General features: G+C 45.2%; 1 protein-coding gene across 8 annotated transcripts in view; it reads left to right on the top strand.

Moving 5' to 3' along the window:
* Positions 1 to 623: 623 nt before the first annotated feature.
* Positions 624 to 16,425, top strand: part of znf414 (zinc finger protein 414) — a 28,518-nt gene continuing 12,716 nt past the window's right edge. For 2 of the 8 annotated variants that reach the window (XR_006003075.2, XM_041895471.2), the window contains exons 1-6: positions 650 to 766; positions 987 to 1,116; positions 4,959 to 5,072; positions 10,772 to 10,877; positions 11,023 to 11,627; positions 15,991 to 16,064. Coding sequence is in view for 6 of the 8 variants with exons in the window: in XM_041895471.2 (XP_041751405.2) it covers positions 764 to 766; positions 987 to 1,116; positions 4,959 to 5,072; positions 10,772 to 10,877; positions 11,023 to 11,627; positions 15,991 to 16,064 (1,032 nt within the window). In the remaining 2 variants the exon portion in view is untranslated. Of the gene's footprint in view, positions 767 to 982; positions 1,117 to 4,958; positions 5,073 to 10,771; positions 10,878 to 11,022; positions 11,628 to 15,990; positions 16,065 to 16,425 lie in introns of all 8 variants that reach the window. The other 6 variants (XR_006003076.2, XM_041895473.2, XM_041895475.2 and 3 more) reach the window with 6 other exon arrangements.

Raw genomic sequence — 16,425 nt, 5'->3', positions numbered from 1 at the left:
CATTATAATTATAATAATCAACTTTAGAAAACACATTTAAAACCCATAGTTTTTTTTGCCTGTTCATATTGCATGTTCCGTACGTTTTCATATTGGACATACGTGTTGCACTGTACACAATTTCCTAAAGTATGTGTCGAAGTAAAATAATTTACACCCCAAGCAGCGTCCCTGCACATTTTGCATCCCTTAAATAGCAAGTTTTGCAGATATAGAGTACCACAGTACGAGTCATAATACCCATAAAACCTAGCGGTCAAACAGGGAAATGGTTCCGATCGTTTTTCCACCATTCATCCCCTATGGAAAAAATGAATGGTGGAAAAACGATTGGAACCATTTCCCTGTTTGACCGCTAGGTTTTTGGGTGTTATGACACCTCGACTGTGGGGCTCTATAGCGCCATACACTATTTCCTGTGTCTCAATGTGTCGCAATGAAAGTGGAGTCCAATGCAAATGTCACTTAAATATTAACAAATATGGATCATTATTAATGTTTAGACCATTTTTCATATATCATGAATAAATATAGGTCAATGACACTAACCTAGCATGCCTAGCTAACTACATGTCCGTTACAATGTTTTTTCCCCTCAAAGTAAGAATTTTGTTTTGAACGGGTTCCGCAATTCCGTGACCCGGAAGTACTTTTTTGTATGTTGCTGACGAGAAGCTGGTAAAGAAACCTATCTTAACGTTTTCCTCTCTTGCTCGCTAAATGGTCAACGATTTAAATTGATAATCCTAATTACAAATGTGCTATGGTAAGAGTTATTTGTCTGCTTACATAGCTAGCTAATCATTTCCTTAGCGAAAATTTTTTTTGTTCTGTTTATCTAATACGCTAGCTACCGAAAAGTGTCTGCGACTGTTCTGAATGGATAGCTGGCCAAGGAATGAATATAGCTAACTAACCTAGCATGCCTAGCTAACTACATGTCCGTTACATTGATATGACAGCGTGGATTCATTTGTTTTAGGTAGTCTGAACTAGTGAGACTGCTGTCGACTTCTCCCATACCGCCAGTTGACCGCTCTTCCCCCACCAACACCACCATGTCTACGGGGATGGCCTCAGCACCACTACCGCAGCCTACAAGCAACACAACACAAGGTTTTATGCAACAACAACACCGTTTTTACTAATAGCTAACTGTACTCATTAGTGATGGGACGATTGATAACGGAGCTCCGGCGCTAGTCATGGGAAGTTAGGCTATTTTTACTGACTCGGATCTTTTTGAGTCGTTCAGTCAAAAGAACGAATCGTTTGACTCGTTTCGTTAATTTGTTGTCCAGAGTACATCTCCCCTACCGGCGAACTGTAAAGAGTCATGGATATACAAGCCTCTCGTTCACATGTCCTTCGCAATAGGGGAGATATTGGAGCTGTCATTTGCGACTAAGACTTAAGCAATGTTTACCATTTTCTACATTTGTTGAATGCTAGGCATACAAATTAGATTATTTCATGATACATTTGAAAGGAGCCCTGGGGGGTGGCAGGTAGCTTAGTGGTTAAGAGCGTTGTGGCAGTAACCGAAAGGTCGCTGGTTCTAATCCCCGAGCCAACTAGGTGAAAAATCTGTCGATGTGCCCTTGAGCAAGGCACTTAACCCTAATTGCTCCAGAAAGTCGCTCTGGATAAGAGCGTCTGCTAAATGACGTAAATGTAAATGTCTAGTTGTGGCCATAGCCGTGGAAAGTATGGGGGCTGAGGGTGCAGCACCATCCCCTGATAAATCAACATTTTAAAAATTATTAAAATGTAACATTATTTTAAAAAATTGACCCCCCCCCTCCCCCCCAAATTAAAAATATAAAATAATTATAACAATATACCTTTATTACTCCTGTATGAGCGGAGCAAAACACTTGTCAGCAGAGCCGGGAGTCTGTGTATTGGTTGGACTCCCGGAGTTGTGAATCGTTCTGGTGGGTGGCAACGGAAAATAACCCTGCCACAATATAGCCGGCTACACCCAAAAAAAAACGTTTCACTTTACATCTGGTAAGAAGAGTTCCGATTAGACATATGCCTTTGTTGACAGGAAACGTTTGATTTGGTGTAGCCGGCTATATTGTGGTAGGGTTATTTTCCGTCGCCGGCCACCAGAACGATTCACAATTCAGGGAGTCTAACCCATACACACACTCCCGATGTTGTGTCCCAAAGCTAGATTCATCCTGCTGTAGAATTATTTGCTGCCAGCAGGTCAAACTTTTGACTGGTAGTGTATATCACCAGTAGTACATTTACCATTAATTCCTATAATTTGTAATCTACGATGTTTGTTACTTTGGTTACGGTAATTTCTGTTAATGCATCAATATTATTATTATTATTATTATTATAATTATTACAGTTTTACCTTTCTCATTGTCGGAGTGGACACATTGTTTGCAGAGTGCACAACCTATGCTACACTTGTGAGAAACAAGTTTTGGTTTATTTCATTCCATCTACGAGTTTTGTCAATTTAGTCAATGTCTTTTGTTTGGAGCGCTCCTGTGAATGTTGAGTAAGGACACGCACCTGATTACGCTTAGAAGTCGGCCTATAGGCTACCTGGCCTGATTATTCATAGAAGTCGGCCTATAGGCTACCTGGCCTGATTATTCATAGAAGTCGTCCTATAGGCTACCTGGCCTGTGCCCAAATGTAGGCATATAAATGTGCCCATTTGGGGATCTGATAGTATTTATGATTGGCTTAACGCACCACCACTAATGAGCTGTGGAGCTTCTCAAAGTAATGTTTTCTTCACCTCAAACAGCAAGCAAACAAAGTCTGTTTCTACATCCATTGAGAATTACAATAGTTCCTCAATGTATTTGAAAAATCTTCCCAGCTCTCGTTCAATAACCACTCAGCGTGAAAGGAAAAAATGTCATGCTCTGATCCAGTGGAAACGTCATAAAATAGGCCTACCTGATTACTTCTTATCAGTGCTTGACTTGGACTGAAATAGGTTCCGGTTCTCATTTTGGGTGCTGGTACTGTTTATATTTAGGTGCAGGAGCTCCACAATACTGTTGAGCTGATATTCTATAAGAGGAACAGGAGCTCAAGCAGTAGAACATTTGAGGTGCCGGTACTCCGCTACGGTGAGCTCCTGCCCAAGTCAAGCACTGCTTATACCTTGCGCAAATAGGATGTGTCTGTCCCGAGCTCACTGGCACAGGAAACTCTGAGGACCCAGAATATTTTATACAATGTTGCAAATTCGCTGGGCCAGACCCAAGTTAATAGTTGATACAATGTTTCTTGTTCGTTGCAGACAGGCCATGCATAGCCAATGTGATTTATAGGATATTTATTTTTATCAGGATCATTTCTACCTGCAGACTGCGATGTTTGTGTTTGTTGGCTTTATGTAGGCAATTTTTACATATAGTTGGCAATGGCAATCAAAGTTACTTTTTAGGTTTGTATCATTTTCATTTAGATTTGGATACAATTTTGATTTTATCGGCAACTTCAGGAGAGTAACGGCAGAATCTGCGAAAGCCAGCAGGAGAGGGAGGAGAATGGTTGGTTATCTAGATCTCTGGCTCCCTCTTGAGTCATTTGTGTCTTATTTTATCAAACAGTAAGCTTAAAGCATCAGACAAGCTCAATGTATATAGTTGATTGTATTAAAACGGATAGGGTGTGTCTATGGAAAAATACACGTTTAAAAATGTCAACCAATTGATTGGTCGAAAGAACAGACGACTTTAGGTCGACTAAGATCTTTATTGACAGGGACAGCCCTAAAGTGCTGTTATTGTGAAGTGGAAACGTCTAGGAGCAACAACGGCTCAGCCGCGAAGTGGTAGGCCACACAAGCTCACAGAACGGGACCGCCGAGTGCTGTAGCCCGTAGCGCGTAAACATTGTCTGTCCTTGGTTGCAACACTCACTACCGAGTTCCAAACTGCTTCTGGAAGCAACTTCAGCACAATAACTTTTAGTCGGGAGCTTCATGAAATGGGTTTCCATGGCCAAGCAGCCGCACACAAGCCTAAGATCACCATGTGCAATGCCAAGCGTCGGCTGGAGTGGTTTAAAGCTCGCCGCCATTGGTCTCTTGAGCAGTGGAAACACGTTCTCTGGAGTGATGAATCACGCTTCACCATCTGGCAGTCCGACGGACTAATCTTGGTTTGGTGGATGCCAGTAGAACGCTACCTGCCCAAATGCATTGTGCCAACTGTAAAGTTTGGTGCAAGGAGGAATAATGGTCTGGGGCTGTTGTTCATGGTTCGGGCTAGGCCCCTTAGTTCCAGTGAAGGGGAATCTGAATGCTACAGCATACAATGACATTCTAGACGATTCTGTGCTTCCAACTTTGTGGCAACAGTTTGGGGAAGGCCATTTCCTGTTTCAGCATGACAATGCCCTCGTGCACAAACTGAGGTCCATATAGAAATGGTTTGTCGAGATCGGTGTGGAAAAACTTGACTGGCCTGCACAGAGCCCTGACCTCAACCCCATCGAACAACTTTGGGATGAATTGGAACGCCGACTGCGAGCCAGGCCTAATTGTCGCTGAACAATATTATCGGCTGCAACTGTGTTAAAACAGTATACAGTAAGTGTGTATTTAGCGTTTTGTGAAATTATTTTGATGTGGTATGAAAGTAGAGGGCTTTGTGTTTCTAGAGCCGTACCTTAATTGAGAATCGATTCACGTTTTAGATGGGAGTATTTGGCTGTTTTGGCTTTCAGAGCCAGTTCGCCTCGACAGAACAAGGTCCTTGGACTGTAAGGAGTAACGTTAAGACTCCTTCAGTCCATTATTGGGCTACCACACTATATGAGCAGGTGGCAACAGATTGTCTCACTCCTGTAGCTACATAGTATCCATAGGTGGACTGGTTGCCTCCTACATTAACAATGTTCCTAGGTCTGGGATTTCTGAGACTAGTAGCTACAGGATGACTTGTGTTGTGTGTTTCCTCTCTCCATAGGTCAGAGATTAACCTGCACATTATATGGCTGCCAACGAGTCTACACGGACCCAGACAGCCTGGCCAGACACATCAAGGACCATCAGAATCACATTCCCACTCAGTCCCTCCCAGGTAAGCTCATAGAGTACAACACACCTGTGTCTTACAAAACACCTCCTGGATCCTGGAGGAGACACGTTTTTATTGGATCCTGGAGGAGACATGTTTTTTTTAGGGAGTGGAAGAAGGGAGTGGAAGAGGAGTGGAAACTAGGAATCGGGGAAGGTCTTGTGAGATCCGTCGCCCCATATTATAAAACTGCTGCGTGTGTAAAGAGGATCACAGTTACTATTATAAGTCAGATTAAAGCTGCACTATGCAGAAATCGCTCCGCCGTTTCCTGGTTGCTGAAATTCTAATAGTTAGCCTAATTTCAGTTAATGTGACAGAACAACCAAGTATAGTGTGTAGAATCATTGTACCATCTAAACCGCTGTGAAATATATTTTCAATAACCAACAATATTGTATTTTCATCTGTTTGAAGCTGGTGTACAAAACCTAAAGTAAAAGACGCAAAAACAAAACTTGAACGGGAAGCATAGAAATAGATCAGATAGAACAGATCTACCGCTTCCTAGACTTCCTTTCAGTTAGAATGACAGATCTAGAACACACATTTCTATGTTAATTTCGTTGGGTCGCCCAAAAAGTAACATATTGCAGCTTTTAATATAATAGTTTGTTTAAAAAGTTTACATGCTTTGCAAGATGCACGATTTCCCTAATAATCCTGTTTACATGGACACATCTGAAATCAGGCTACCTGGTGAGGCTTAAATTAATGCAGAAAAAAAAGCCTATGAAAATGAATAATGTTCTATCACAGTGACCATGTTATTTTTGCGAAGCCTGTTTGATTCTGAGTTTGGACATATAACGTTTTTATTATTATTTTTTTTTTATTGAACATTTATTTTGACAGGGAAGAGATCTTGAGACCTACGTCTCTTTTCCAAATTTTTTATTTTATTTTATTTAACCTTTATTTAAAAAAAGTTTTATTTACAATGACGGCCTACCCCGGCCAAACCCGGACGACGTTGGGCCAATTGTGCGCCGCCCTGTGGGACTCCCAATCACGGCCGGATTGTGATACAGCCTGGAATTGAACCAGGGGATCTGTAGTGACGCCTCAAGCACTGAGATGCAGTGCCTTAGACCGCTGCGCCACTCAGGAGCCCAAATGAGGTCCCCAAGAACAGAGTGGCCTCCATCATATTTGGTAGGCCGTCATTGTAAATAAGAATTAGTTCTTAACTGACTTGCCAAGTTAAATAATACATGGAAGAAGTTTGTAACCACCAAGACTCTTCCTAGAGCTGGCCGCCCGGCCAAACTGAGCAATCGGGGGAGAAGGGCCTTGGTCAGAGAAGTAATAGTAGTAATATGCCATTTAGCAGACGCTTTTATCCAAAGCGACTTACAGTCATGTGCGCATACATTTTTTTTTGGTGTATGGGTGGTCCCGGGGATCGAACCCACTACCCTGGCTTACAAGCGCCGTGCTCTACCAGCTGAGCTACAGAGGACCAAGAACCTGATGGTCACTCTGACAGAGCTCCAGAGTTCCTCTGTGGAGATGGGAGAACCTTCCAGAAGGACAAACATCTCTGCAGCACTCCACCAATCAGGCCTTTATGGTAGACGGAAGCCACTCCTCAGTAAAATGCACATGACAGCCTGCTTGAAGTTTGCCAAAAGGCACCTAAAGGACTCTCAGACCATGAGAACAAGATTCTCTGGTCTGATGAAACCCAGATTGAACTCTTTGGCCTGAATGCCAAGCGTCACGTCTGGAGGAAACCTGGCACCATCCTTACGGTGAAGCATGGGGGTGGCAGCATCATACTGTGGAGATGTTTTTCAGAGGCAGGGACTGGGAGACTAGTCAGGATCGAGGGAAAGATTAATGGAGCAAAGTACAAAGAGATCCTTGATGAAAACCTGCTCCAGAGCGCTCAGGACCTCCGACTGGGGCGAAGGTTCACCTTCCAACAGGACAATGACCCTAAGCACACAGCCAAGACAATGCAGGAGTGGCTTTGGGACAAGTCTCTGAATGTCCTTGAGTGGCCCAGCCAGAGCCTGGACTTGAACCCGGTCGAACATCTCTGGAGAGACCTGAAAATAGCTGTGCAGTGACGCTCCCCATCCAACCTGACAGAGCTTGAGAGGATCTGCAGAGAAGTATAGGAGAAACTCCCCAAATACAGGTGTGCCAAGCTTGTAGCATCATACCCAAGACAACTTGAGGCTGTAATCGCTGCCAACGGTGCTTCAACAAAGTACTGACTAAAGATTCTGAATACTTATGTAGATGTGATATTTCAAATTTTTATTTTTAATACATTTGCAAAAATGTATAAAAACCTGTTTTTGCTTTGTCATTATGTGGTATTGTGTGAAGATTGATAAGGGGGGAAAAAACTATTTAATCCATTTTAGAATAAGGCTGTAACGTAACAAAGGGGAAGGGGTCTGAATACTTTCCGAAGGCACTGTAGCTATAAAATCTGACTGTAGTTTTGGCACAGCCAGATCAACAGCATACATAATAGTATCATCCGCATATAGATGAAGTTAAACATTTTTTTTTACAGATTGACCGATGGTGTTTATATAAATAGTGAAGAGAACAGGTCCCAAAATCGACCCCTGTGGTACACCTTTATGTACTTCAAGAAATTCAGACTTAACCCCAAACGTCACAATGGCCTGACATTTCTTACACAAACAACTGGGCAATGGTCACAAATGTCTTGGGCGAAGACACCAGTAGAAACATATTTCTCTGGTGTATTTCGATAAGATAAGATCAATCCGAGAGGACTTTAAAGGATCTCACCAGCTGGGTTAGGTTTAGATCAGTACACATGTCTTTTTAGATTGTCTGAAACCTGCATTTCCCATTTCATAATTGAGGTCACCCAGGATAATAACTTCTGATTTAGTAAAAGAAGACATCAAACTACTTAACTCCTCGAGGTTAGCTGAGGGAGGACGGTATACCCCTGTAACAGTTCTGAATACATTTTTCCCCCAGACAAAGCCTTAAAGAATAGTAGCTCACATTTTTTGGCAAGATAAATGATTTTTTATAAAAGTGGCCAGTCCACCACCTCTACCCTTTTCTGTCAGCTCTGAACACATGATAACCCTCAATATTAAGAGAGTCCAGAATGTCCTCAGAGATCCAAGTTTCAGTCAATACCAGAATATCCGGATTCGTCTGCATAGCCCAGATCTTGATGTAATCCAGTTTAGGAAATAAGCTCCTAATGTTCAGATGCATCAACCCAAGACCTTTACGATTTTTTTAAGTCACATGCAAACTCAAACAAGCTATGTTCAATAGGTGGTTGCAGGCCCTGTCTGATGGTTGATATAGTTGGTATGGCTATAAGATTGCATTGAACTGCACCATTTGGTCCCTATTGGTAATAGAGGAAGGAGAAGAAATTGGAATTACTTTTCCAAGGTTGGCACCACAGGGTCTGAGGCTGCAGCCAATGGCAATATGAGGAACTCTCAGAGTAACCAATGATGGGATGTTATAAACTGACTTACATGGGTTTTGGTTGCTATGGTGCAGTAGTCCAAGCACACTACGTGATTTGAAAACTGAGGGGGTATTCAAAGTTTATGGAATTCACATTTGAACTAAAAGCACTGGGTGAGCAGACCACAGTGGGTTCCTGTTTTGAGCTAACAATAGCAGATCTAAGAGTGGAGTTCAAATGAATGGGTACAAGATTACAACTGACAACACCCCTGGCAGTATAGACGACAGCCCTGGCAGTATAGACACAGTATGACGATAACGCTTAGAGAGGATGGGAGGTATTACCTGAGCGAGGCTTGGTCTGTCTCTGAGTCAATATCTTAACGCAGCCTTGAAATATGAAGAGGGGGTCCAGGTTCCCAGATGGTTTGGGTGGAGTCAATCATCCCTGTAGAGCGTCTTTTGTTTTCCAAAAAGTGTCTAAATTGTCAATAAAAGTTATGCCAACAGAGCGGCAGTAGTCGTTAAGCCAGATATGAAGAGCTAAGAGCCTGTTGAACCTTTAGCTGCCGTGAACCAGCGACGGCACGGGACCAGAGATAATCGGCTGTTTTTCAGAGCCTTTTAGGGTGTTGATCAGCTCAATAAAATCCTGTTTCATTAGCTCTGATTGATCCTTTTTGATATCATTTGATCCCACGTGCACTACGACAGCAGCAGCCCTTGTCTGCTGATGTAGGATGGAAGAAATCCTGTGATATCCTCCACCGTAGCCCCAGTGTAGCACAGGGTTTTTGCTCCACGAACCAAGATGTGCCTCACCATGGAACTACCAATGATGATGGCTTACGAGAGGTGAGTGGTCGTGGACGTCTGGCATTTTCTGAGCCTCCTTGAGATGAGGGAGAGAGGACCCACATCAATAGACCTCTGAGCAGGTGGGTGGGGGGGAGTTGCTGGAGCCTCAGACACCCTCGAGGCCTGATGTGTGAGGGAGCCAGGGTGGTACAGGCCTGTGGTAGAGACCCCCTGAGCAGGACCCTCAGGAGAATGGGTAGAGGATGGAGGAGCAGGACCCTCAGGAGACAGGGTAGAGGATGGAGGAGCAGAAATCTCTGGAAGGAGGTGGGCGAAACTGTTGGTCAGCAGGATGGAATCCCCCAAAGAGTGGCAACACAGGTCCTCAACTGGCAGCTTCATTAAATAGTACCCGCAAAACACCAGTCTCAACGTCAACAGTGAAGAGGCGACTCCGGGATGCTGACCTTCTAGGCAGAGTTGCAAAGAAAAAACCATATCTCAGACTGGCCAATAAAAATAAAAGATTTAAGATGGGCAGTCTGAGATATGGTTTTTTCTTTGCAACTCTGCCTAGAAGGTCATTTTGCATTTCTTTCGAAAACAAGGACATTTCTAAGTGAACCCAAACTTTTCAACGGTAGTGTATATTCCTCAATAAGCTGACAGTTTCCACAATGGAAATTTGTCTGGTCAATATTATTCCCGGAACTGTGCAAACTAGGTGCAGCTCCTACATGGGATGAAACGTTCACCGTCGTCTCTGAAGGTGGTTGCTGATAGTCTGGGAAAAGTCAGTTTCCCCGTATGGCGGAAAGTGGTAGACGCCATTTTTTGAAAAATTCAGTTAAAATCCAGGTTGGCGAGGAATCAGAGCAGAGTAGGGTGCCCAGGTATATCACAGGAGGCAGGTGTAGTCTGATCAGATAATGCCCCAGAGCAGAGTAGGGTGCCCAGGTATATCCAAGTAGGCCTCAAACGTTTCAGCTGAACTGTTTTGTATGTCTCCTTAATAAAATACTGCACTATTGTCCAATGTGTTCACAGCCAGATGAAACAAAGGTAAATGAAGAGAAAAAAAGCGTTTTCAGCTACAAACACTGATCAGACAAAACAATACGTGCTTGCCGCCATCTTGAAAAGTGGGTGTGAAAACTATTTGTATGTGAACTATTTATAAGATACATACTTTATTTTCCCCAAACTCACTTCACTCGCACATAAGAGGGAGGCTTGTGCTTCCGTTGCTGGAATACCGATTTTTAAGCTGTTTACACGTCCTAATAATTTGAAAGATTGCTCAGAAAACGAGGTGTTTTAATCAGCGTACGCTCACGTCGATTTTGACCTCACGCTGATTTAAGATAAGCAGAGGAAGGTGATTACATGACTATTTCATACTCTGCCTACTGCCATAATCAGTTTAATATCTAATGAAATGTACTCGCTGTCGCTCTCCCTCCTCTCAGGGAAAGTGTTCCTCTGCTCCTCGACCGGCTGCAACGGCTCCTTCGCCAGCATGCTGCTCCTGATGGAGCATATGAGGCAGCACCACAAACCCAACACATACTTCCTGTAGGTATTTGTGTTTGTGTGTGTACATGGAGATACTCCCATTCTCCAGAAGTTCCTCTGCCAGGTGTTTGATGATTATCTTGTTCCCAATCCATAGATTATTCCCCTCTCTCTCTCTCTCTCTCTCTCTCTCTCTCTCTGTCAGGTGTCAGAGTTGTCGGTCCAAGCTACGTTCCTATCGTGCCCTCCTCAAACACCTCCACACCTGTGCCAAGGTGGCCAGGGGCAAGGCCAAGGCTGGCGAGCAGGCAGAGGTCAAGCCTGACCCTGATGCTGACCCTGATGCTGCTGTTCCCATGGCTACAGACCCCTCCAGTACAGACCAGGAGACCCCACAGCAGCAGGAGCCCATGGAGTCCGAACCCTCCCACCTTGTCCCTGGGTCCGCTGGGTCTGACCCCCTCTCTGCCCTGGCTCCCTCCCCTTACCATCCCCCAGAGGATGGATCTCTCCTGGGCCTGGACCCCAACTCGGCCCTGCTCCCTGGGGCTTTCTCCCTCCAGGAGCCTGGTGGTGGGGGGTTGTCAGCCACCCAGCTCACCCAGCCCCCAGGCCTCACAGACCAGCCCCAGCTCCCTGAGGGATCCTTTGGCTCCTTCTCTCAGTACCTCCAATCTCCACTGGAAGTGTCTGGGCCTGAGCTACAACAACAGCAGAGGCCCCCCATGCCAGCCCCTCCTGCCCTGCCTTCCTCTCCACCACCCCAGACCTCCACTCCGCCCGGCTCTAACGCTCGCTGGAGGAAGAAAGGTGATCTTATAACAATCAGCTTCTTTGGTTGAATCTCAGGGTTAACTTTGGGGGTTTGGAAATGTTGTCTTTGGGTCGTTCCATTTTGATTTCAATCACTTTTTGACCGCATCCCTTTTGAGGAGCTAGGGGTGCTCAAAGTTGACCCATTTGGATCTCCCACCCTACCTCCCACCCACCCTACCTCCCACCCTACCTCCCACCCACCCTACCTCCCACCCACCCTACCTCCCACCCACCCTACCTCCCACCCTACCTCCCACCCACCCTACCTCCCACCCTACCTCCCACCCACCCTACCTCCCACCCACCCTACCTCCCACCCACCCTACCTCCCACCCTACCTCCCACCCACCCTACCTCCACCCACCCTACCTCCCACCCACGCTACCTCCCACCCACCTCCCTCCCACCCTACCTCCCACCCACCCTACCTCCCACCCACCCTCCCTCCCACCCTACCTTCCACCCACCCTACCTCCCACCCACCCTACCTCCCACCCTACCTCCCTCCCACCCTACCTCCCACCCACCCTACCTCCCGCCCACCCTACCTCCCACCCTACCTCCCACCCACCCTACCTCCCCACCCTACCTCCCGCCCCACCCTACCTCCCACCCACCTCCCACCCACCTTCCACCCTACCTACCACCCACCCACGCTACCTCCCACCCACCCTACCACCCACCCACCCTACCTTCTCCTGAATACAGGCTGGGTGTCAGCATTCTCCTGAATACAGGCTGGGTGTCAGCATTCTCCTGAATACAGGCTGGGTGTCAGCATTCTCCTGAATACAGGCTGGGTGTCAGCATTCTCCTGAATACAGGCTGGGTGTCAGCATTCTCCTGAATACAGGCTGGGTGTCAGCATTCTCCTGAATACAGGCTGGGTGTCAGCATTCTCCTGAATACAGGCTGGGTGTCAGCATTCTCCTGAATACAGGCTGGGTGTCAGCATTCTCCTGAATACAGGCTGGGTGTCAGCGTTCTCCTGAATACAGGCTGGGTGTCAGCATTCTCCTGAATACAGGCTGGGTGTCAGCATTCTCCTGAATACAGGCTGGGTGTCAGCATTCTCCTGAATACAGGCTGGGTGTCAGCATTCTCCTGAATACAGGCTGGGTGTCAGCATTCTCCTGAATACAGGCTGGGTGTCAGCATTCTCCCTGAATACAGGCTGGGTGTCAGCATTCTCCCGAATACAGGCTGGGTGTCAGCATTCTCCCGAATACAGGCTGGGTGTCAGCATTCTCCCGAATACAGGCTGGGTGTCAGCATTCTCCCGAATACAGGCTGGGTGTCAGCATTCTCCCGAATACAGGCTGGGTGTCAGCATTCTCCCGAATACAGGCTGGGTGTCAGCATTCTCCCGAATACAGGCTGGGTGTCAGCATTCTCCCGAATACAGGCTGGGTGTCAGCATTCTCCTGAATACAGGCTGGGTGTCAGCATTCTCCTGAATACAGGCTGGGTGTCAGCATTCTCCTGAATACAGGCTGGGTGTCAGCATTCTCCTGAATACAGGCTGGGTGTCATTTCAATCATTAGAAATGTAATTCATAGAATGGACATATCCCTTCAGACCACCGCATTTTAGCTGCTACATCATTTACATTTCAATTGAATTACATTTTTAACTTCTAATCACTACCGCAATGATGGCCGCCGGTCAACCGACCATTGAATGTCAACTTAAATAGGAATGTCTATTGTATTTAACTATATTTAATATAATATATATATTATTTACATTAACTATATTTCTATGATTTCAATAGGTTTCTTACGGAGGATTGACAGTATAAATTAAAGCAACTGATATTCCCATTCAAGTCAACATCTTTATGGTACCATTTGAAAGTTGAAATTTCAATTTTATTCCTGTTTTAGTACATTTATCTGCCTGTACTCTAGAGAATGCTGTGTCTCATCCGATGGTGGGAACAACACAAAAACCTCAGATGACGTACAATAGGGTCTAAGCTACATTGTATTTGAAAATGAACAAAAATGTTTTTAGATAATTGACGTTAAAGGTATAAAAAAATATATATATATATATACAGTACCAGTCAAAAGTTTGGACACACCTACTCATTAAAGGGTTTTTCTTTATTTTTACTATTTTCTACATTGTAGAATAATAGTGAAGACATCAAAACTATGAAATACCACATATGGAATCATGTAGTAACCAAAAAAGTGTTAAACAAATATTTTATATTTGAGATTCTTCAAGTAGCCACCCTTTGCCTTGATGACAGCTTTGCACACTCTTGGCATTCTCTCAACCAGCTTCACCTGGAATGCTTTTCCAACAGTCTTGAAGGAGTTCCCACATATGCTGAGCACTTGTTGGCTGCTTTTCCTTCACTCTGCCGTCCGACTCATCCCAAACCATCTCAACTGTGTTGAGGTCGGGTGATTGTGGAGGCCAGGTCATCTGATGCAGCACTCCATCACTCTCCTTCTTGGTCAAATAGCCCTTACACAGCCTGGAGGTGTGTTGGGTCATTGTCCTGTTGAAAAACAAATGATAGTCCCACTAAGCGCAAACCAGATGGGATGGCGTATCGCTGCAGAATGCTGTGGTAGCCATGCTGGTTAAGTGTGCCTTGAATTCTAAATAAATCCCAGACGGTGTCACCAGCAAAGCACCCCCACAGCATAACACCTCCTCCTCCATGCTTTACGGTGGGAAATACACATGTGGAGATCATCCGTTCACCTACTCAGTGTCTCACAAAGACACGGCGTTTGGAACCAAAAATCTCAAATTTGGACTCATCAGACCAAAGGACACATTTCCACCGGTCTAATGTCCATTGCTTATGTTTCTTGGCCCAAGCAAGTCTCTTCTTCTTATTGGTGTCCTTTAGTAGTGGTTTCTTTGCAGCAATTCGACGATGAAGGCCTGATTCACACAGTCCCCTCTGAACAGTTGATGTTGAGATGTGTCTGTTACTTGAACTCTGTGAAGCATTTATTTGGGCTGCAATCTGAGGCTGGTAACTCTAATGAACTTATCCTCTGCAGCAGAGGTAACTCTGGGTCTTCCATTCCTGTGGTGGTCCTCATGAGAGCCAGTTTCATCATAGTGCTTGATGGTTTTCACGACTGCACTTGAAGAAACTTTCAAAGTGCTTGAAATGTTCCGTATTGACTGACCTTGTGTCTTAAAGTAATGCTGGACTGTCGTTTCTCTTTGCTTATTTGAGCTGTTCTTGCCATAATATGGACTTGGTCTTTTACCAAATACGGCTATCTTCTGTATACCCCCCCGACCTTGTCACAACACAACTGATTGGCTCAAAAGCATTAAGAAGGAAAGAAATTCCACAAATTATTTTTTAACAAGGTACACCTGTTAATTGAAATGCGTTCTAGGTGACTACCTCATGAAGATGGTTGAGAGAATGCCAAGAGTGTGCAAAGCTGTCATCAAGGCAAAGGGTGGCTACTTTGAAGAATCGCAAATATATTTTGATTTGTTTAACACTGTTTTGGTTACTACATGATTCAATATGTGTTATTTCATAGTTTTGATGTCTTCACTATTATTCTACAATGTAGAAAATTGTAAAAAAATTTTTAGAAAAACCCTTGAATGAATAGGTGTGTCCAAACTTTTGACTGGTAGTGTATATATTAAATGACTCAATAGTCGACTGCAACGACCATAGGAGTTGGGCTATACAGCACAAGCAGAGCTGGGACCACCAGGCTAGTCCTGTTGTCCTGTTGGACATCCCTGGATGAAACAGACAGACACACACGTGCTGATTGCAGTCAGGAGTCTCTAGCCAGACAGACGTGCTGATTGCAGTGAGGAGTCTCTAGCCAGACAGACGGCTGATGCAGCAAGCCAGACGACGTGCTGATTGCAGTGAGGAGTCTCTAGCCAGACAGACGTGCTGATTGCGCCAACAGAGTGCTGATTGCAGTCAGGAGTCTCTAGCCAGACAGACGTGCTGATTGCAGTCAGGAGTCTCTAGCCAGACAGACGTGCTGATTGCAGTCAGGAGTCTCTAGCCAGACAGACGTGCTGATTGCAGTCAGGAGTCTCTGCCAGACAGACGTGCTGATTGCAGTCAGGAGTCTCTAGCCAGACAGACGTGCTGATTGCAGTGAGGAGTCTCTAGCCAGACAGACGTGCTGATTGCAGTCAGGAGTCTCTAGCCAGACAGACGTGCTGATTGCAGTCAGGAGTCTCTAGCCAGACAGACGTGCTGATTGCAGTGAGGAGTCTCTAGCCAGACAGACGTGCTGATTGCAGTGAGGAGTCTCTAGCCAGACAGACGTGCTGATTGCAGCAATGAGTGAGTGAACTGTGTTTTGTCATGTTGCACTGTCCTGCCAGAAGCTCAGAGGTCTCTAAGTCACAGATGGACCTCTCCTCCAGCCAGTCACAGGTTAACTAGAGATGGAGCACAGGTGAGACCTGGAGAAACCACTAACCACACAACTAGAGGGAGAAACCACTAACCACACAACTAGAGGGAGAAACCACTAACCACACAACTAGAGGGAGAAACCACTAACCACACAACTAGAGGGAGAAACCACTAACCACACAACTAGAGGGAGAAACCACTAACCACACAACTAGAGGGAGAAACCACTAACCACACAACTAGAGGGAGAAACCACTAACCACACAACTAGAGGGAGAAACCACTAACCACACAACTAGAGGGAGAAACCACTAACCACACAACTAGAGGGAGAAACCACTAACCACACAACTAGAGGGAGAAACCACTAACCACACAACTAGAGGGAGAAACCACTAACC

The sequence above is a fragment of the Coregonus clupeaformis genome, unplaced genomic scaffold (assembly GCF_020615455.1).
Source record: "Coregonus clupeaformis isolate EN_2021a unplaced genomic scaffold, ASM2061545v1 scaf0393, whole genome shotgun sequence".
Lineage (NCBI taxonomy): Eukaryota > Metazoa > Chordata > Actinopteri > Salmoniformes > Salmonidae > Coregonus > Coregonus clupeaformis.
This window is presented reverse-complemented; position numbering and strand designations above follow the sequence as displayed.